The sequence below is a fragment of the Microtus oregoni genome, unplaced genomic scaffold (genome assembly GCF_018167655.1).
Source record: "Microtus oregoni isolate MIOR12 unplaced genomic scaffold, Mior012 000024F_ref0000369, whole genome shotgun sequence".
Taxonomy (NCBI): domain Eukaryota; kingdom Metazoa; phylum Chordata; class Mammalia; order Rodentia; family Cricetidae; genus Microtus; species Microtus oregoni.
Genome location: NW_024543083.1, coordinates 8,722,711 through 8,744,340, shown reverse-complemented (window position 1 = coordinate 8,744,340; position 21,630 = coordinate 8,722,711). Strand labels below are relative to the sequence as shown.

The 21,630-nt window shown below is 42.1% G+C and overlaps 1 protein-coding gene across 4 annotated transcripts in view; it reads left to right on the top strand.

Moving 5' to 3' along the window:
* Positions 1-21,630, top strand: part of Nsd3 (nuclear receptor binding SET domain protein 3) — a 115,224-nt gene that overhangs the window by 65,546 nt on the left and 28,048 nt on the right. For 2 of the 4 annotated variants that reach the window (XM_041673900.1, XM_041673899.1), the window contains exons 8-16: positions 127-227; positions 2,467-2,512; positions 5,407-5,537; positions 6,666-6,791; positions 7,427-7,553; positions 8,919-9,116; positions 9,437-9,607; positions 16,709-16,855; positions 19,926-20,082. In XM_041673900.1, coding sequence (XP_041529834.1) covers positions 127-227; positions 2,467-2,512; positions 5,407-5,537; positions 6,666-6,791; positions 7,427-7,553; positions 8,919-9,116; positions 9,437-9,607; positions 16,709-16,855; positions 19,926-20,082 — 1,204 coding nt within the window. Of the gene's footprint in view, positions 1-126; positions 228-2,466; positions 2,513-3,442; positions 3,926-5,406; positions 5,538-6,665; positions 6,792-7,426; positions 7,554-8,918; positions 9,117-9,436; positions 9,608-16,708; positions 16,856-19,925; positions 20,083-21,630 lie in introns of those variants that run through there. The other 2 variants (XM_041673901.1, XM_041673902.1) reach the window with 2 other exon arrangements.

Sequence of the window (21,630 nt, the reverse complement as noted above, 5' to 3'; positions counted from 1 at the left end):
TGACTTAATTAAAATTCTGTCAGTAATGGATAAAAAAAAGTCAAAAATCTGGTCAGATCTTAACCAAATAAGTCAAACAGTCCTTAACATGTTTTTCTTTATGTGTGTGTTTAAATCATGTCATAGGCCCAGTAGAAAAGAAACAGCAAAGAAGATCAATCAGGACTCGATCTGAATCAGAGAAATCCACCGAGGTTGTGCCAAAGAAGAAGATCAAAAAGGAGCAGGTTGGCTTCCTACATGTAGAGAGTTAGAGTGTATCTGTAATGTGGTGGCTTCTTTCCTGTCACCAAAGAAAGATCCTCCCCACCTGGGCCTCATTCCTGAACTTGTTTCCATCTGTTGTGGTGGGTCGCGGTGGCGACTTCTCAGACAGCTGTGCTGTGATGCTGCTTCAGGCATGGTCACAGAGAACAGGTCTGGAGATGGGAAGCCAGCGGTGCAAGACCCTGGCATTCATTTTGAAATTTCTGTTATAAGCACAATGAGTTCATGTTTTCATGAGTTTTACTTGGAACCATCATGGAGTTCCCTTTTTAAAACTTTGATTTTTGGTTTAAGCTGCTGATATATATTGTTTTTATTTTTTAAACAAATCAAATTAATTTAATTTATATTCTTATATTTAAGAAGCAGGTAATCATATATGATCTGGTCTTTCTGTTGGTATCACAGATCTTTTGAAATGTTATTTTTTTCAGTGGAATGGCACTCATCTGAAATCAGACTGTTAGATAAATAATATTCAAGGAAAAAGTGTGTGGGGAGGGAAGTACATTTTGATCGAATGTGTACAACTGGTGTAATCAATGTAGTAATATACATGTTAAATTACCTTTCAAATAACTCTTAGAAATGGTTCTATAAATTATGAACTCACAGATTTTTTTTTAAAAAAGAAAGTGAATGATAAGCACTTTGCCACGGAGCTGTGTCCCCAAAATATTCTTTTCTTCTCTTTCCTTTCTTCATTTTTTTGAGATGGTCTCACTATATAGCCCTGACTGGCCTGGAACTCGATGTATAGATCAGGTTGGCCAGGCATGCACAGAGATCCTCCTGCCTCAGCCTCACCAGTGCTGGGATTGAAGGTGTCTCACACCTCAACCAGCTTTAGAATATTTATTTTTTATAGCCCAACCACCTTGTATTCAATCCAGAATTAGTTCCAGTAAGTGTAATATTTTAAAGCCATTTACCATGGAAGAGTTTGTACTTTTTTTTTTTTTAACATCTTCACAATTTTAAATTTCCAAATTTAAAAGCTAACTTTGCGGGTGCTCTATGGTATCACAAGCATATAAAACATTTTTGAGAATATTTAGCTAAAATTTAGCTAATATTCATCATTTATCATAATTTACATATTTAGGAAATTCCAAAAATTTCCAAGTCTGACAAATCCTATAGTATTTGTTACCAAAATGAAGTTGTGACTTTGCCACCTGGTTTCCAAATTCAGTCTGTGACCATTCAGTTTAGCATTTATAACCAGAATGAGTAAAAATCATGGGACAAATTGTTACTGCCACTGTGTTATATATAGTTAGTAGTAGAATAATGACAGTGATTGTTTAGAAGACTTTATATTTGTACAACTAATTGTATCGTACAAAGCATTCCTGTTGTATGTTTTTTTACCTGTTGTAAAAAAAAATAAAAAAATTTTTAAAAAGCTTAGAACAATCCTTAAATATTTACAAAATGTGTTTCAACATGCATATTTCACACCTTAAAGAAACATAAAATTCAATCATAGCCTAAACAGGACTCCAGACAGCATCTTTTCCCTATTCTAATGGTTCAGTCTCCCAGTACCACGTGTTTTACATATACATTGGCAGAATAACTTCTGATCTCGCTCTCCTGATGTAGGATCAAGACCCTGTTCATAAGACACTCAAGAAAGTGCTATTGCAATATCACAGACTTACTAAGTTTGTTCTAGCAGCACAAGTATTGAGCTTCCAGCTGTATGGAGCCATGTAGCACTCTCTACAGAGAGGGTCCCGATTCTCAGCACCTTAGCTGTGAGTGCAGGCGCGGAGGGTCTTAAAGTGGCGTGAGTTACATTAACCTGAGTTTCATAGTAAGTAAAAATTTATCCTAATGTCTTTGGGGCGGGAGGGGTTCCTAGCAATGTTGGGGCTGGTCAAAGAAACAGCCCCGCTCCTGCCTCCCAGACACTGAGGAAAATAATCTTGTTCTCGTCATGTAGCAAGGGAGTGGTGGGAAGTCTGCGAACGAGCATGTGGCTGTGTGGTGTCACTTGGTATCAGCACAGGCAGCTAGGATTTAACCTCCCTGACTCCGAGACAGAGCACTTGATCCCAAAGATGGGTCAGATTCAGATTTTTGGTAACATTGGTCACTCATCACTACTTAGATTGATGAACATGTTATTCTTCCCTCTATTTTTAAAAGTGAAAGCCTTCCTGTTAATGCTGTGTTGCTCTGTCCTAACAGGTTGACACAGCGCCGCAGGCTTCCCTGAAGACTGGATTACAGAAAGGTGAGTTAGCGCTGGAGTGCTGCTTGGCACTTCCTTGATTTAACCAGTTGTTGAGAAGAACTTATCTGCACTTCATGGATCTTTGTCTGTCTCTGTAAATCATTGTTGCTCTTTGGTGTGAAGTTTCATCCCCCTTGTGGTGTGTGAGTGTGTGTGTGTGTGTGTGTGTGTGTGTGTGTGTGTGAGAGAGAGAGAGAGAGAGAGAGAGAGAGAGAGAGAGAGACTGACTTTCAGACTTGATCCTACTCTGTCCTCCCACATAAAAGTCTTTCTTGTTTTGGTAAATTGGAGAACACCATGTAGACTTGATATTGTTTCCCACTTTTCTTTGTAAGATTTTGGGATTTCACTGGCTTATAAACTAGGGATGTGACGAATCCACTTTTTTGGTATTCGACTGAATACCGAATAGTAGCTATTAATGTTTGTCAAAAATGGACTATGGCAAATCAGACAGGACAGCTTTACTGCAAAAAGTGTTGCCACACTTCCTTTTTACAGTGCTGTACAACCCTTTTGTAAGTTACCCATAGCATAGCTATGACCACTATTTGATGACCATATATGACTCCAGTGGAGATGTGCACAAAGTTTAAGGAGCCTTAAACTTTCTATGTGTTTTCTGTGTGCAATTTGAGTATAGTACAAACTCCATAGCATGACTCATGCGATTTTGGTGAGCTCAAACTAACTGTATTTAATACCTGTAGTTTACTCTGGGCAAATTGCATTATTTTAAAATAAATAAAATAAAACACCAGCCTCTCTGCATTCTCGGGGAGAAGTCTGCAGCGATGGTCTCCGTGGAGATCCTCAGCAGAACTGAACGCCTCTCGGAGGGAACACTGCTTGGCGGAGCTCCAAGAAAAGGCATCGCGATCGCTGCGAGATTAGGAGGCCTGATTGCGTTGTGTTTCCACCATTCCACAGGGTCGGCGGACCGAGGAGTGCAGGGCTCTGTCAGATTCAGTGACAGCTCCGTCTCCGCAGCGAATGAGGAAACTGTGGACTGAGATTCCTGTGCAATTTCATCCCAGAAACTCCAGACTTGTAGTCTCCGTGCAAGATTTCTTTGTCGGCGGCTCGATAAAGTTTCTTTTGTTTTGATTTTGATTTTGCCAATCATCATTATTGGCATTCTCTGGCCTGGTTTCTTCCTCAAGACTCTGAACAATTGCTTTAACATTCAGATGATTTCTCTCTCTTTTTATTTTTATTTTTTTGTCTAAGCTGGATGGGTACAGCTTAAATCATGGGTCCAGCCTAAAAACCACCATTAACTTACTCTGATCAATTCCAACATGGACTGTTTTGTTTTTGTTTTTGAATAAAGCATCATTAATACACATCTGCAGGGTTTTGCCAAACGGCCCAAACTGTATACATTGCAATCATTAAAAGCTCTTATTATTATTTTTTTTAATATTAGTGCCGTTATCATGGAGAACAGCTTGACAGCTGTCTTCAGCAGTCTGTCATTTTTCTAGTGTTTTCAGAAACTCATCGGAATTGGCGGTACCTGTGTTTCCCTTCGAAAGCCTCTCAGTACAGCACTCCCGTTCCTCTGTTAAAACTCCTTGTTAATTCAATGACCTTTTAGGCCAAGGAAGTATTTTGTGGTGGTGTTCTGGTTCCACACACCAGCAATGACAGAGATAGATTTGTGTTCTTGTGTTTTTAATCAGCGTTCACACGGGCAGGCCCCCTCCTTGGTAGCTGTCAGGAAGCTTTCAGTGCAAACTTGTAGGATGGGATGTGATAACCCGAGCAGTCTCCCGAGGCCCACATCCTCCACCACAGAATATGGCTGCACATCAAGCGCTGCTCCCACCCAGCCCGTTGCGGATCTTCACGGCCTCAGGAGACTCATTTCTCCTTAGTCTCTTCTGGACTGCACTTCCCCCATAGCTTGCTGCGCTGCTGTAGATGTGTGTGGTCTGGAAAGGTTGGGGGAATCTAAAACACAAACTGTGGGTGCAAATATTAACCGTCTCCTTGGTTCCTCGGTATTCACCGTGCCTGACCTGCACATTTCACCGTGGCTGTCTCGGCATAGCCTACTGCATTAGCCCAAGAGATTTGTTGCTTTGTAACTTTTTGCACTATTGTTTTGGCTGGATTTGTATTACACGCAGTTTTAAAAAAAATTCCACACTATTCTCTGCCTTTTTTTTTCCAAATATATATTTATTCCTTCCCTCACAAAGTCCAGAGGCCTCTCATCTAGTTCTTCGTGATTTGCTACACTTGACCACTGATTGTCCGTTACAGCCTGAGTAGTGAGCCTCCCACACGGCATGACATGTGTAGATGTGCTGCAACACTTGTGTATGGTCACAATAAATACCACTTTACCAAGAAAGAGCAATTATGAACATCCAAAATTTATTTGGGGGATAATAATCAACTGAATTGCAAAATTGGGGGGGTTGAAATGGCACTATCCGTGTACGAATCGAATACAAATCAAAGATTTGTCACATCCCTAATAAAACAAGATGGAGATGTCTCTGCAACCGTATCTGTAAACTGCACTGTGTTGGGTTTCCTGTCTTCCCCTTACGAAATCGAATGGTTCTCTGCACTGCTCCCAATTGGCTGTCCTTCAGTTTTGCTAAAGTTGCTGTCTAGACTGGAACGTGGGCTCCGCTGGTGAAAGTAGCCGTAGAGCAGAGCTGAACTTATGTCTTTAAGCAGCTGTCAGTGAGCCTCCTCTGCCACGAAGGCCGGAAGCTGCTGAAGTGTCCACTGGCAGCTTCAGTGCTACAGAGAGCTGCGAATTTCCCCCGACACACTTAAGATGAGCTTGGGGAAAGAAAACACTCTCCTTCAGATAAATGAAAGCAGGAACCCTAAATACGACTTTAGGATTAATTTCAGTGTGTTGTGTTAAGGTGCCAGCGAGATTTCAGATTCCTGTAAGCCTCTAAAGAAAAGGAGTCGCGCCTCGACTGACGTAGACACGGCTAACTCCGCGTACAGAGACACTTCTGACTCCGATTCCCGAGGATTGAGTGATCTGCAGGTAAGTTCGTGCAGGGTTCTGGGCAGACTGTTCCTCCTTGCCTCAGCAGCATGCCTCCCTGGGAGAAATCAGAGGAACGTAAACACTCGTGGGAGGATGCGGGGCTGAACTGACTTTGTTGTCCCTAACTCTGGATTGCCAGTTTACCTGTCTGGATAGGGCGATGCCTCTTCTTCATTGCTCCTCCTGCAACTCTCCAAAAATGGAAGAGAATGGCCTTTCTTGGCCAAGAATATATGCATAGCTGCATTCTTGTGCTCCAACCTTCACACAAACTTCCACTGTAGGAGAGTGTAGAGTACTTGGGCCTCAAAAACTATACCCATCCACGAGAGGTGCTTCATGTGGTGGTGGTCAGCTTTGTTTAAAAAAAAAAGTTAAGTAAGGCCCAGACATGATAGCACACACCTTTAATCCCAGTGCTCAGAAGACAGATCTTTGCATTACAGGCCAGCCTGGTCTGCAGAGCTACATTGAGAGTCCCTGACTAATAGCGATAATAATAACAAAAATCAAAACTTCTAGAGTTAAAGTATGTTTTTGAGACAGGGCCTCATTATATAGTCCTGGGTGGCCTGGAACTTTCCATGTTGATCAGGCTGGCCTGAAAAACAGACACCTACCTATCTCCGCCTCCGCTGGGCTAAAGGCATAGCTTGGCTAAAACAGAAAGAAAAGAAAAATAAAATTCATTTGGTTATTTGTGACTTATTTTGTAGATTTCTTTTTTTGGTTTTTTTCAAGACAAGGTTTCTCGGTATCTTTGCAGCCTTTCCTGGATCTTGCTCTTGTAGACCAGGCTGTCCTCGAACTCACAGAGATCCACCTGCCTCTGCCTCTCGAGTGCTGGGATTACAGGTGTGTGCTGCCATCACCACCCAGCTATTTTGTAGATTTCTTAAGAACCAGACGAGTTTTGCTGCTTTTTAAATATTAGCTGTAGTTTCGCCCAAGTGACAGACACATAGCATCCCTGGGTTAAAAGGAAGGAGGGAAATGAAGAGAAGGGAAGACAGGCAGGAAGGTAGGCAGGCAGGCTGTGCTGGGATAGATTTGAGCCAGTTTCACTAGTTTGCATTGTGTCTACAGGAATTGTGTTTTCTTTATCATGTGCCCTTTTCCAAATAGGGAGGCTTTGAGAAAGAAGACAGCCCTTCCGCTGCTGCGGATGCAGACGCTTCTGACTCGCAGTCAGTGGACTCCAGCCTGTCTCGGAGAGGCGTTGGCACGAGTAAGAAGGACAGTGTGTGTCAGGTAGGCAGATGGCTACCTATAAACGTGATCCAGTTCTGCCAGCAGTGTCTTCATCTCCTGTAATCTTATTCTAGTCTATTTTTATTATTGCTTTAGAGTCGTAGGTTCTAAGGCTATCTGTGATTCTTCCTCTCCCGCATTGGAATATTTGTCACTCCTACGCAAGTGGCAATCTTCATTGGGGTTTTGTTGTTTGTTTTGTTTTTGAGACAGGGTCTCACTTTGTGACCTTGTCTGATCTGAAATTTGCTGTTTGGACCAGACTGGTTTTGAACTCATTGTGTGCAACCAGATCCAGCTACCTATTCCTTTTTAAATTTTTTGAGTTATTTAATTTTGTGTTTTACCTGTGTGAGGATATGGTACCTGAAAAGGTCAGAAGAGGGAACTGGAGTTACAGATGGGTGTGGTGTGTAAGCTCCATGTAGGTGCTAGGAACCAAACCTAGAGCTCTTCAGGGAAACCCTGTCTCAAGAAGAAACAAAAAAGAAAAGAGAAATTTGAATTCTTGGGTCCCTTTTTTAGACCTTCTGCCTCAGAATATTGGGAGAAAAACCCAGTGGCCTGCACTTCAGTGAGTTCCTGGCCAATGCTGACACTCCAGTTTGAGAACTGCTGCTTTTTTGCTCCTGCAGGTCTGTGAAAGCACTGGCGACTCCCTGGTCTCTTGTGAAGGGGAGTGCTGCAGACACTTTCACATGGAGTGCCTGGGGCTGTCTGCAGCCCCTGAGGGAAGGTTCATCTGTGAGGAGTGTGAAACAGGTGAGCTGTGCTGTGGAGGCTGGGTAGGGAGGCTGGGCTGCAGCCATGTCTCCCGGGACTCTTACTCTTTCCTGGTTAAGCCAGCTCTCCTCCCCTTCCTCAGGTATTTCAGAGAGGTAAGGCGTCGTACAGAATTAAGCTTCCCAAGGTCAAAAAAAAAAAATCCAGATTTTCTCTCATGTTGTACCCATAACAAAAACAAAACAAAACAAAAAAAAGCTAAATTGTTTTGTTTGTTGAGTGTGTGAATCAGGCTGTTCTGCAGCAGAATCTATGATGTGTGTACCTGCTTAATTAATATTTTTAAAGCCTTCAATGGGCTTCAGCAAGTATTTATTGAAATTCTAACTATAGTTATAGTAAATATTCAAATATACTAGAGTAAATATAAATATGGTTATAATAAAACTAAATATGATTATGTATTTTGTAGAAAATAATGCTATTGATTTTTTTTAAGACAAGGTTTCACTATGTAGACCTAACTGACCTTGAGCTCAGTATGTAGACCAGACTAGCATTGAACTCACAGAAATCCACCTGTCTCTGCCTTCCCAGTGCAAGGTTATTAAATTTTTTAAAGCTTGGTATTTGTTAGTATTTCTTCCCCCACTATGTGTGCTGCAACACCTATCATAACAGCGTAGACGTTCTTAGCATTCTAGTTTTATAATCTTAATTTAGCTGTGCTCTTGCATTTTTTAAAATGTATTTTATGTGTATGGGTGTTTTGTCTGGAAGTGTGTTTGTAAGCATGCCTGGTACCAAAGGAGGCCAAAAGAGGGTGTTGGATGCCCTGGAACTGAAATAATAGATGGTTTTGCGCTGCCAAGCAGGTGCTGAGAATCAAACCCAGGTCCTCTGGAAAAGCAGCAAGTGCTTGTGACCCCTGAGCCAGCTCTCCAGGCCCATTTTCTCTGTGTGCTAAATTCTGAAATGTCATAGCAGAATTTCTCTCAAGAGCAGTTCTTTGATATCTGTAGCTACTTCTATACTAAGGAATATTTAGCTTTTGTGGAGGCACACCTGTAATCTGAGCACTGAGGAGAATGAAGCAGGAGGATGGTAATTGTCGGGCTGGAGAGATGGGTCAGAGGTTAAGAGCACTGACTGCTCTTCCAAAGGTCCTGAGTTCAATTCCCAGCTCACAGCCATCTGTAATGGGGTCTGGTGCCCTCTTCTGGCCTGCAGGCATACACAAAGACAAAATATTGTATCCATAATAAATAAATATTTTAAAAAAGAGTAATTGTCTACATGCCCAAGGCCCTGGGCTTAATCCCAAACCTTTGAATGGTGAAATGAATGGAATGGAATATGCTTTAGTCAGATCTTATTAACCTGTGTTTTTCATCAATCTTCTAGGGCAGCACCCATGTTTCTCATGTAAAGTGTCTGATAAGGATGTGAAGCGCTGTTCTGTCAGTGTTTGCGGAAAGTTTTATCATGAAGCCTGTGTCCGAAAATTCCCCACTGCCATCTTCGAGTCAAAGGGATTCCGCTGTCCCCAGCACTGCTGCTCTTCCTGCTGTATGGAGAGAGACATCTACAAAGCCTGTAAAGGTAACCAGAGCTAAGACGGGACAAAGTGTGTGAGCAAGCGCAGTGCCGCACGTCCTTGTCAACAGATCAGGCACCCTCTCTGTTTATCCCCACTCTTAAAAGTTGGGCCACAGCGGCTGACCTGTGAAGCAGTTCAGTCTGCACCGAAGTCTTCCTCATGTATAGACACAGTGTTTGACTCCTGGGACGGTGGTTCCTCCATGATTATCAGCCTAGTTCCGGACGATTGGTACTGACTGTAGTCAGTGTCACAGGCAGGGCAGCCCTCCTCCCAGAGTGTCGTAGCCACATGCTGTAGACACTCTTGACCTTCTTCACAGGACGGATGATGAAGTGCTTGAGATGTCCAGTCGCCTATCACGTTGGGGATGCGTGTGTCGCTGCTGGAAGCGTCTCCGTGTCCTCTCACATTCTCATCTGTAGTAACCATTCCAAAAGGAGTAGCCATTCTTCTGCTGTAAACGTAGGCTTTTGTTTCGTTTGTGCCAGAGGTGAGTGTCAACCATTTTAATTTTTTGATCTGATTTCATCGGCATGATTCTCCATTTAAATGTCCCTGCATTGGCGAGGCCCCCAGGTGTCCCATAGTGCTATGTCCTAGGAGTGCTGAATCTGTCCTGTCACTGCTAAAGAGAACATTTCAGGCAGACATTCAGATCGTGAGACTACTAGTTCTTCAGTAAGCTAACATCTGCTTTTACAAAGGACCTTAAGCTGGGTGTGGTGACTCACACCTTTATTCCCAGCACTGGAGAGGCAGAGGCAGGAGAATCTCTGTGAGTTTAGACAGACTGGTCTATATAGCAAGTTCTAGGCCAGCTAAGGCTATATAGAGAGAGACTCTGTCTCAAAAAGAAAAAAACAAACTTAGAATTACGAGTAAGTTCTTAGTTAGTTTTCCTGTTTAATACTTTCACTGATCAACAGAGTCTTCCTTTCTTCAGTCTTCTACTTAGAGCAGAGCCCCCCCCCCCCCCCCCCCCCCCCGCATTGATATCATCAGCTGAAGGGGCGTGTCATGTGGAGTGACTACCAGTTTTCGGTTGTTGTATGTTTTGATCTGTCATTGAGGACCTGATAAGATACAGTCAGAGAAACACATGTCCTGGTTTAGTGTAGTGCAGCCATGCAGGGTTTTCCCCATGTGTGAGATTGGCAAACTGAAAACCTAAGTTCATGACACGTCTTAATTTTCTATTGTCTGACCAAGCACCATGACCAAAACAGTAAATAAGAGAAAGCAGTTAGCCGGGCAGTGGTGGTGCACGCCTTTAATCCCAGCACGCAGGAGGCAGAGGCAGACGGATCTCTGTGAGTTTGAGACCAGCCTGGTCTACAAGAGCTAGTTCCAGGACAGGAACCAAAAGCTACGGAGAAACCCTGTCTCGAAAATCCAAAAAAAGAGAGAGAGAGAGAAAGCAGTTAATTGGGAACTTGCAGTTTCAGAGGGTGAGTTCATGGCCACCATGTTGGGGAGCTTGGCAGCAGGCAGGCACGGTGCTGGGCAGTAGCTCAGAGCTCACATGTTGACACAAAGCCACAAGGCAGTGAGCTAACTGGAATGGCTTGAACTTTTCAAACCTCAAAACCCACCCCCTAGTGACATGCCTTCTCCAAGAAGGCGACACCTCCTAATCCTTCCCAAATAGTTCTACCAACTGGAGACCAAGCATTCAAACATATGAGCCTCTGGGGTCATTTTCAGTTCAAACCATTACATTTCTCTTCCTGGACACCTAGGCTTGTGGCCATGTCACTATATAAAATGCATTTAGTCCAATTTCAAAAGTCCGCTTAGTCTTTCAGTCTCAAGACTGTTTTATTTAAAGTCCAAAGTCTCTTCTGAGACTCAAGGCAATCTCTTATTTGTAACCCTCTGTAAAATTAAAAAGCAAATTACTTTAATCCCAGCACTTGGGAGGCAGAGTTTGGTGGATTTCTGAGTTCAAGGCCAGCCTGGTCTACAAAGTGAGTACCAGGACAGCCAGGGCTGTTACACAGAGAAACCCTGACAAAAAACAAACAAAAAACAACAACAACAACAAAAAAAAAAAACAAATTACATACTTCCAACATACATTGGCACAAAATTTGCATTACAGTTCCAAAAAGGGGAAACAGAGCCTAATGAGAAAACATGGACCAAAGCAATTACCAAAACTCAGCAGGGCAAACTCCAAATTCTGCATTCCATGCTCTTCAGATCACCACTCCTTCCAGTTTTGTTGGCTGCAGCACACTTCACGCTTGTCTCTGGGACTGGGTCCACACTCTGCTTGCAGTTCTCTTTGGCAGACATCCCAGCACTGTGGGATCGCCTTTGCAATCCAGGCTTCATTTCACAGCTTCACACAGTTGGCCTCTTAGAAGCATCCTTCCCTAACTGAGGAGGAAGATTCCACAACCCCTTTACTCCTGTCTGTATTCTCCCTGCCTCTAAAGCTGGAGCCCTGGCGGCTACCAAGTTCTGCTGCTCTGCTTTGGAGGGGGCCTGGCCCCCTTCTTGAACTACATTTACATAAGCTTTGATCTGTCGATGTTCTCCTTTGTTGATTAGCTTTCTTTGCTTTAGAAGCAAAAGACTGCTTAGGCATTTCTGTTTTTACAAGATAGAAGCTTACCTGAGTGGGGGTCTTGCCATTGTGAATTATGCCTTTAAACTTCTCATCTTGAGCATAAGTCTTGCCTCTAATGTTAAATTTCCTCATGCTCTTTTTCTCCTCAAATGGTATATTTTGTGTTTCTTGTTTCCCCGTTTGCTTGTTTTTATTATAGATCTGCATAACGGTGATCACTGATAACCACATAACACAGTCAACATTAGGTTTTCTTGAAATTTCTGCCAATGACATTAGTCCAAAACGCTTTAATTTAGCCTCCAGCAGATTCTAAAGATGAGGGCAAAAAAAAAAAAGCCATATTTTCTACCAAACTATCCAAGAATAGTCTCTAAGCCACATGCTTAATATTCTTTCCCCCTGAAACATCTTGAGCTGAAAGTCCACAGTCTGTGTTGTTTTTACCTCCTCTGTCTTCCAGACTCCCACTAGGGTGGCCCATTGAGTCCTCTGTCCTCCAGACTCCCACTAGGGTGGCCCATTGAGTCCTCTGTCCTCCAGACTCCCACTAGGGTGGCCCATTGAGTCCTCTGTCCTCCAGACTCCCACTAGGGTGGCCCATTGAGTCCCACTCGCTGCACTCACCCCTGCTTTCCTCCCCCAAAGTCTTCCACTGCCACATTCCGTCTTAGTTATTATTCTTTTGCTGCGAAGAAACACCATGACCAAGGCGGTTTATAAGAGAAAGCATGTAGTTGGGCACATGCTTGCGGTTCCAGATGCTCCCCATCATGTCAGGGAGCATGGCAGCAGGCAGACATGGTGCTGGAGCAGTAGTCTCGGAGAGCTTCCCTGTGAGTCAGTCACCACAAGGCAGAGAGAAAGCAAACTTGGAATGGCAGGGGCTCTTGAAATCTCAAAACCCGCCCCCGTGACACCTCCTCCTCCAACAAGGCCATGTCTCAAACCATTCCCAGATAGGTCCCCACCAACCGGGAACCAAACATATGAGCCTATGGGGGCCGTTCTGGTCAAAGCACTACATGGCACACATTCATCGACTCCGATACACACTGTCCGTCTTGTTTTCAGTCTTTTGAGACAGGCATTCCTCTGTGTTGCCCTGGCTGTCCTGGAATTCACTCTGTAGACCAGTCTGGCCTTGAACTCACAGAGGTCTGCCTACCTCTGTCTTCTGAGTGTTTACTAAAAGGCTTGCACCACAACTGCCTGGCTCATGCTGTTCATCTTTATCTTGGCTGCATTATAATTAATTTTTTTTTTGGCAATGGTAATCATTATTGTTTTGTTTAATAGAAGTGTCACTTTGTTTTTCATAAAATTTTCATTTTTTGCATTTCCCTCTATGTAATATTTAAAGGAGTTACTAGATGTATCTAGTGTGCTATGCTGTATTTAGACCTTACTGAAAGTCAAAACCTTTCTTGTTTGTTTTTGCTTAGTTAATTTGTTGAAAGTACTAGACATTGCTCTTTTCTTTTCCTTTCTTTCTTTCTTTCTTTCTTTCTTAAAAGATTTCCTTTATCTTTTAAGATGAGCTCTGTCTGGAGGCTGGTCTTAAACTTAAAAACTCATGATCCGTCTGCCTCAGCTTCCCAAGTACCTGGGACTATAGGTATTTTATTTACCATACCAATTTTTAAAGATATAATAGCCTTTAAGTATGATGAAAGATTATTTTGGTTGGCTTTGCTTTTGCATCAGAGGAGATAGGTAGTTGATGATTAAATAAACATCTGTATTAGCAACTTGTACGACCCGTTCTTCAGCCATCTGATTCCTGACACTGAGACTTTCTACCTGCCTCAGTTTCCGAAGCATATATGCTGTTTGCCATCAAAGTAGCACTGAGACTTTTGCTGGTTTGCTGGTTTGGGGACTGGGGATAAACCCAGAGACTCATAGTAGACTAGTGTCCTACCGCTGGTCTTTATCCCAGCCTGAAGTACAGTGGCTACAGTTCCCTGCTTCAAAGGCAGGAGTTCTACCAAGACACTCATTGCCATATTGTTATTGGTGACGGAAAGGATTCAGATAGGCACATAATAGATAAAAATTATCCCCATCTTCTGTTACTGAATACAGCGGTAATTGGGAAGGACTGTTTGTTTATGTACCTGAATGTATGTATGTGAACCATGTGTATACGTGCCCATATGGCTGAAAGAGGTCATCAGATACCCTGGAACTGGAGCTAAAAGTGATTGTGAGCAGCCTGTGGATGCTGAGAATCAGACCTGGGTCCTCTGTAAGAAGGGCCAGTGATCTTAGTCTGTGAGTTTCTATAACCCCAAACTACTGAATTATTAATGGGATACATAGTGTTGGGGACTTTAGTGTCAGAGATGGCCTGAAGCCCTGTTTCTTTGCCAGCCCCTTCTATTCTGCCTCTTCTAGCCCCTTCTTAATAGTGTACAAAAACTGTCAGTTTATAACTAATATGATAGCTTGCTTTGGAGTATATTCTAAGTCCAGTTCAGTCAGTATTTTGACCAATATTTTTTGTGCTGTGTTTCATTTAACAATTGGTTGCTTTGTTTTCTGAGACCTGGTCTTACTATTTAGTGCTATCCTAGAACTCACTATGTAGACCAGACTAGCCTCTGACTCCCACATGCTGGAATTAAAGGCATGCATCATATGCATCATTACAGCGGTCTTCTTTTTTTTTCCTTTTTTCCTCTTCTTTTTATTTTTAAGTTTTTTTTTTTTTTGATTTTTGAGACAGGGTTTCTCTGTGGCTTTGAAGCCTGTCCTGGAACTAGCTCTTGTAGACCAGGCTGGCCTCGTACTCACAGAGATCCGCCTGCCTCTGCCTTCCCAGTGCTGGGATTAAAGGCTTGCACCACCACTGCCCAGCTCAGCAATCTATTTTTTATTTTTTTAAACTGATTGCTCTTTAAAATGATCTTCAATTTAGGACAGGTAGAAAATGATACACTTATAGAGACTCTTGCCATTCTGTGAAATTAAACTAATGCCCGTTAACTAAAAGCTTGAAGACAATGTACATGGGCAGAATCCTATAATTCAAAACTAAAATCTGTTTCTATCTGTTTATACTTTATTTAAAAGCCATGCAATGAATACCCTCGTATTTTAAATGTATAGTAAATTAACTTTGCATAATAATAAGAAAGCTTCATTTTCTCTCACAGCCTTTTGTAAAAACTTATTATAAATATATCAGATATTTGAGATTTAAGAAGGTTTAAATTAAAGTCTTTTAAAGTACCAGTATATAGTCAGGGGTGGTGGTGCATGCCTTTAATCCCAGCACTTGGGAAGCCGAGGCAGGAAGATCTCTGTGAGTTTGAGGCCAGCCTGGCCTGCATAGTGATTTATAGGACAGCCAAAGCTACATAATGAGACCCTCTCTCAAAAAGCCAAAAAGAACAAAAGTACAAATATGAAATATTTTAAACTTTAGGACACCTATTTTTAAGGAACTAACTATAGTAGATCCATATGCCAAAGAAAACACTTTAATAATTTATGTTCTAGTATTAGAAAATGGAGCTTATTTTCTCTTTCTAGTCTCATTAAGAAATTTTCCATCCCCATAAAATATTTTTTCTTAATTCTTAGTTACTGGATGTTTAAAATCATTAATCTGGGGCCGTTGAGATGGCTCAGTGGGTAAAGGCTCTTGCTGCCAAGTTTGACAGCCTGCTATTTAATCCGGGATGGAAGGAGAGAACAGACTCTTGCAAGTTGCCCTCTGGCCTCTACTTACATGCTTGTATACACGCGCTTGCAAGCACACACCAATTAATTAATTAATAATTAAGCATAAAGCCATGAAGCAAATTCTTAAGCACTGAAAGGTCTAGGAGTATTTGTAGAGGGCTCACCCCAGCGTGCAGTGGGGACACCAGGGCAGCTTGCAGGGCAGCTTATACTAGTTGTGTTTTCGTGCATCTTGAGTACCATATAAAATAAAAAAAAAAAAATTACTTCACATTCTATGCCTTTGTTTGTACTAGAGCTGATAGGTTAGGGCTTTCATTTTATTTTAATGTAATAACAGCAGTTTGTTTCGCATATGTAAATCCCACTCTAATAGTCACAGTTTGAAACAGTTGCCTCAGTTGCCTTGGGAAGCATTTCCTGTCGTTTGTGGTCAGAACCCTGAAGTGTAGGCTCAGCTGGTAAGGAGAGAGGCTCTGCTTGACCCTCCTCACTTTAAAAGTCTCCTTCCTCTTCTTTCTTTCTTTTTTGGCTTTTTTGAGACAGGGTTTCTCCGTAGCTTTGGAGCCTGTCCTGGAACTAGCTCTTGTAGACCAGGCTGGTCTTGAACTCACAGAGATCCGCCTGTCTCTGCCTCCTGATTTAAAGGTGTGTGCCATCACTGCTAGGCTCTTTCTTTCTGTTTTAATACCACCTCTGCACTAACTGGATAAAAAGTTATTGATACAGCTTTTACAAAACTGCTGCTTTGGTAGCGCTGTCGAGTTCCGCTTTCACCTAGGTCAGACATTTCTAGAGTCCATCTCAGTGGAGGGAGCATCAAATGAAAATCACAGCGTAGGAAAGTCAGTGTGACCCTTCCGAAACAGAATTCTCCTCACAATGGTCCCTAAGTGACGCCCTTCCGATATGTACCACAAAGTCCTAGATCATTATAAACTAATAAGAACAGGGTAATTATCATTAGAATGGCAGTGTCCTGTGTAGACAATGGTGTACAGCTGCACTATAAGTTTAGCTGGAGGCATTGGAGGCAGTGTGTTACAGTGATCTGTGTTTTCTTCCAATAGGATAGGTGTATACATAGATCAGAGTAACTTTCTGTAACTGTCTAGGGTGGTGATCGCTCTCTGTGATGGCAAAAATAAAATAAAATCTAAGATGGTTTGCACTCCTGTAGTAAAGTCCAGGGATGTAGGGCTCCATTTTCACACGCTCTTATCCCTCGCTGTAAGGCTTGGGTGCGTCCTAGGTGCTATTTTTCCCTCCTGGAATCATGGGTAGTTTCATCACAGCTCATCTCTTTCTGTTTGTCTCATATAGGGCTGGTAGTTCAGGACCATTCAGACCCCATGTTCAGTTCCTATGCCTATAAGTCCCACTACCTACTGAACGAATCAAACCGTGCTGAGTTGATGAAATCACCTATGATTCCTTCTTCGTCAGCTTCCAAAAAGAAATGTGAGAAAGGTAATCACTAAAATAGTTTATTTCTTGTTTTTATTCTTTTGCATTTTCCTTTCTCTGTGTGTGTGTGTTTAAATGAAGGGGGGATTGTATGCCTGTCAAGCACTGCCTGTTGCTTTTGGTAGATTCAGCCTTGGTGGTTGTGACTGTGTCTTCTTATGGTAACAAAATTGTTGAAAAGGGCTTAAAATAATTCTGTCGTCACAGAATTTTACCTTTCTCCCTGAGTCAGTTTTTCCACATTGCAGAGACATAGGTTATTAAAATCTAGAATTTTACTTAACATAACAGACTGTTTATTTTATAGGCAGTTCTCATTTGCCTGACCTAGAACTGTCATTTATGTTATCTTAGGATAGTCATGGTGTAGTTTGTCATTACCTATACGCTAACTAACAAGAAAAACTATTTAGAAAAGAAATCCAGGGTAACAGATACTAGAAAAGATTGTTTCTATAACATATTCTGTTGTTTTATTTCTTAAATATTAAGATGCTCTGAAAACAAGTGTCCTTCCCTTAGGAGAGAAGCTGGGGTTAAAGGCAGACCTCAGATGCTAGATGTTGAACGTTAGCCCAAACAAATTACTGATGGGTTGTTTATTCATAAAGAACCATGAGCTAAATGTCTGTTCGTGTTCTCTCAATCAAATGTTCTGTATGCAAGAAAATTTTATCTGTGCTTAACTTGCCATAGCCTGCTTATGATAGAGGGGAAAGTGAGTTCGTGTCTGTTTGGGAGGTTGTTATCCCAGAAGAAACACCTGAGTTTGGAAGGTATGAATAAGGCTTTTGCTTAATATATTTTCATCTTGATCTGGGGTTCAAATTCAGAATCGATAAAGAAAAATTCATCATTCATGCCTAATAAACCATGTATCAGGCTAAGCATAGGTTTTTATTAGTGTTTACTATTTGTGTTGCCTATTTGATGTCTCCTTGCTCCTTTGTTGGCCCGAGTGGCAACTGATAACTGAAAGATGTCTGGGCGAGGTGACTAGAGCCCCCTGGGAGTATTGGAGAGAGGACTGGCCTGTGGCTGGGCTGTTTTCTTTCTGCTGAGGTCAGACTACATCGCCTTCTAGTGATGCTTATGCTTCTTCCCAGGAGGTGAGCAGGGGCTGCCTTCCTCCTCAATAAAGTAGAGTTACTTTGTCCGCACTTACAAAATGAGATGAACTCAGTTGTTGTTTGGTTTCCAGCATTCAGTATTGACATCAATTTAAATGATTTTGAGCCCTCTACTTCTCTTGAGTGATATATTTCCTCTCTTGGATCTCAAAAGCAATTTTTTGTTGTTGTTCTTGTTGTCATTGTTGTTTTGGTTTGTTTGTTTGTTTTGCATAGCACAAAGCAAGACCATTCATATTTTTTCTTTATTCTTACATATTTTGAACATCTCTATCATGATAGTTTTCACTGGCTCTGGCTCTGTATTTCCTCTGAATTAAGACTGAAAATTTAGGACCTTTTACATTGACAGTGAGCATTGTCAGCTCGACTTCCACAGTGGTGCTAATAATCACGTGTCCTTTAAGGCTGTCTATAAGACAGGACTCCCTCTTGATTGTTCCTTTCCGATGGACTAATGCCCAGGATGGAAAATTATGCCTGCAGTCAAAGGGGAACAGTGCGATGACTGCAGTAAAAGATGGCGGAGGAAATACGGTTCTTGGGCTGTCACTGGTCGAGTGCGTAGGTTCTCCTTCTGTTTTCATGCCACAGTTAGAGGTTGAAAGTCCAGGAAGACAAGATTTCTGGAGCTCTGTAAGAGGCTGGATCGTGTAATCTGATCAAGTTATAGAGAGGGCTCTGAGTCTCTGCCTGTGAGACTTCGCGTCTCTCTACCTTGTAAGCTGCAAAAGTGTCGCTCTTTGTCTTCAGTGTTCAACCCTTCCTGTCCCTTGATGTTCGTACTAGAAATACCTAATCATCCCATTTTTATTTGTTTGCATTAAAAGTATTATTCTGTTTGTCACACCTGTTTATGTGTCAACCAGGGAACATTTTAGTCTAGAAAGAGAGGGCTTAGTAAGAACCTGAAATGATATGTCTGCACATTCTACTTCATTCTGCACCGAGAATTACTTAGTTTTGTGCTATGAAACAGTGGTTCTCACACTTAAGTCAGAAATCTAGATATAAAAGAACATTTTCAAATATTTTTGGAAAATTAAGAGAATTACATATTTATACAATATAGAGTTACATGAGATTTATTTGGTTATGACTTTAACCGTTCAACATAACAATACTGTAATACTTGCTTTGCTTTTGGATCATAGTCTCCAACAGCTATGATTTCTTTGGTCAATACAAATAGGAGAGCTGGGCATGATGGTGCATGCCTGCAGTCCCAGCACTGGGGGACAGGCAGCAGGACCACCAGGGGGGAGTCTGAGCTACATAATGAGGCTATCTCCAAATAAAGGTGGCAGAAAATCATTAAAGTTGAAATGCAACTTTGTTTTTGGTTGGTGTGATTTTGAAAATATGGGTCATAACTAGGAGGCAGGGAACCCTTGGTGATGGAGCCGTTGCAAGCCCCTGCGTGACTGTTTTCACTGAGCAGGTGTAATCATCAGTTTGGGGATCTGGATTCCACCTTCGTGTTCTAAGAAGAAGAAAAGTACTGATCAACTTATTATTTTCATTCTTGACTGATTTTATTATAAAGGGATTTAGTTCATTGTGGCAGTGGATTAAGATACAAACATGATTATTGCTTTTCTTCTTTGCTTGGAAGAACGAAAGAAAGCTATTTGTTTGAAAACTTGCTTTCAAATCTACTTGGGTTAAAGAGTTTCTGTGTCTTTTATGACGTATTAGCTAGCTTAAGCCTGATTCCCCAGTTGCTCATATTCTAAAGGGTGCAGCAGTGTTTTTGGTCCTACTTAAGGCTCCATATTTCTAGCCGCTGGAGTCCTAGAAACGGGCTGTTTCATTTGTTTCCTATTGTAATGCATCAGTCTGGATATGACTCAATCAATCCCATTTGAAAAAAATCGCAGGTACTTAAAAGATCCCTTCCTCCTTTCCTTCTTTTTCAGTTCTAAGACTCTGTTTGTTTCCAGGCGGGAAGCTTCTCTGCTGCGAGTCCTGCCCTGCTGCCTTCCACCCAGAATGTCTGAGCATAGACATGCCGCAAGGCTGCTGGAACTGCAACGACTGCAAAGCCGGAAAGAAGCTGCACTACAAGCAGATTGTTTGGGTCAAATTGGGAAACTACAGGCAAGTTTTCTAAGGAAAACCTTACAAGTAGGAAGTAATACTGTTCCGAGCAGGTTTGTAATCTGCATGCAGTGCGGGTGACGCACAGGCAGAGACAGGCGCGGCTCCCTGAACAAAAGGGGCTGAAGGAAAATTGGACTTGGGTATTTGTTCTTAGGGGATTGGAATGGTTACGTTGCGCTTGGATTTTTGTTTTTGTTTGTTTGCCTTTTTCTTTAAGAGTGGGGTTTTTTACTTTGTTTTTAGGTTCTGAGAATTATTTTATACTGATGAATTATGTACTACTAAATTTTGGAATGAAAGAATTTACATGGAGAGTAGAGATTATGTTTTCTTTGTATCTTAGTTTAATATTTATTTTTAACTTCTTTTTCTAAACATATGTGTATTGAATTATGTGTATGGATGTCTTATTGGCCTATATGTCTACATATCATGTGTGTGCTTGCCTGTGGAAGCCAGAAGAGGGTATCAGAAGCCCTGAGACTGAGTCTCAGACAGTGTGAGCTGCCACTGAGTACCAGAAATTGACGCAGGCCTCTGGAAGAGCAGTCAGTGCTCTTAATCACTGAGCCATCTCCCCAGTCTTCTAATTTCTACTGAGAGCAAGAGTTTATAGCCTTGTCAAGACAGAGCCATTTGATTCTCTGTCTCTTTAAATGTTTCTCAAGACAGGGTTTATCTCTTTAACAGCCCTGATTGACCTGGCTGGCATCTTTCTTACAGAGATCTGCCTGCTTATGCCTCCCTAATGCTGGGATTAAAGGAAAGTGTGCGCCACCAGGGCACAGCTAGGTTAGTTGAATTCTAAACCAGGGCCATGTGTTCAAATCGCCCTAAGCTTTGTGGAAAGAGAGTGCTTTAAAAAACAAAACAAAACAAAGCATGTCCTCTAAAGAGGGCGATTATTCCAGTAAGAGTCATTTGTACTTATTTATTTATTAAATGGGGCATGTATGTATCACAGTACAATTATAAAGTTCAAAAACAGCTCTCAGGAACCAGGTCTCTCCTTCTAACATATGTGTCCCCAGATACACCTGGGAGGCCAGCGCTGGCAGCAGCACCCATCTACCTGCTGAGCTACCTCGCCAACCCAGGCGTTAGTTCTTAAAGGGATGAGAACAGGGGCTGCAGAGATAGTTAAGAGCACTTGCTGCTCTTTAGAAAATCTGAGTTCAGTTCCTAGTACTCACGTCAGGTGGCTCACAACCTCCTGTAACCCCAACTCTAGGGGTTCAGACATTCTCTTCTGGCCTCACATGTGTGTACACACATAAAAATAAAAACATACGCTAGACAGTGGTATATCATGCCTTCAATTCATATACATAAAAGTAAATCTTAGAGAACATCATTACATGTTTACAAATGCGAGTGTGTGCATATGTGCCACAGTGCGCAGGTGAAGGTCAGAGGACAGCTTCAGGAGTCAGTCTCCTTCCATCCTCTGGGCCCCGGGGATCAGACCAAGGTCGTCAGGTTTGGTGGTGTCTTCACTCCTTGAATCATCTCGTGTGTGTGTGTGTGTGTGTGTGTGTGTGTGTG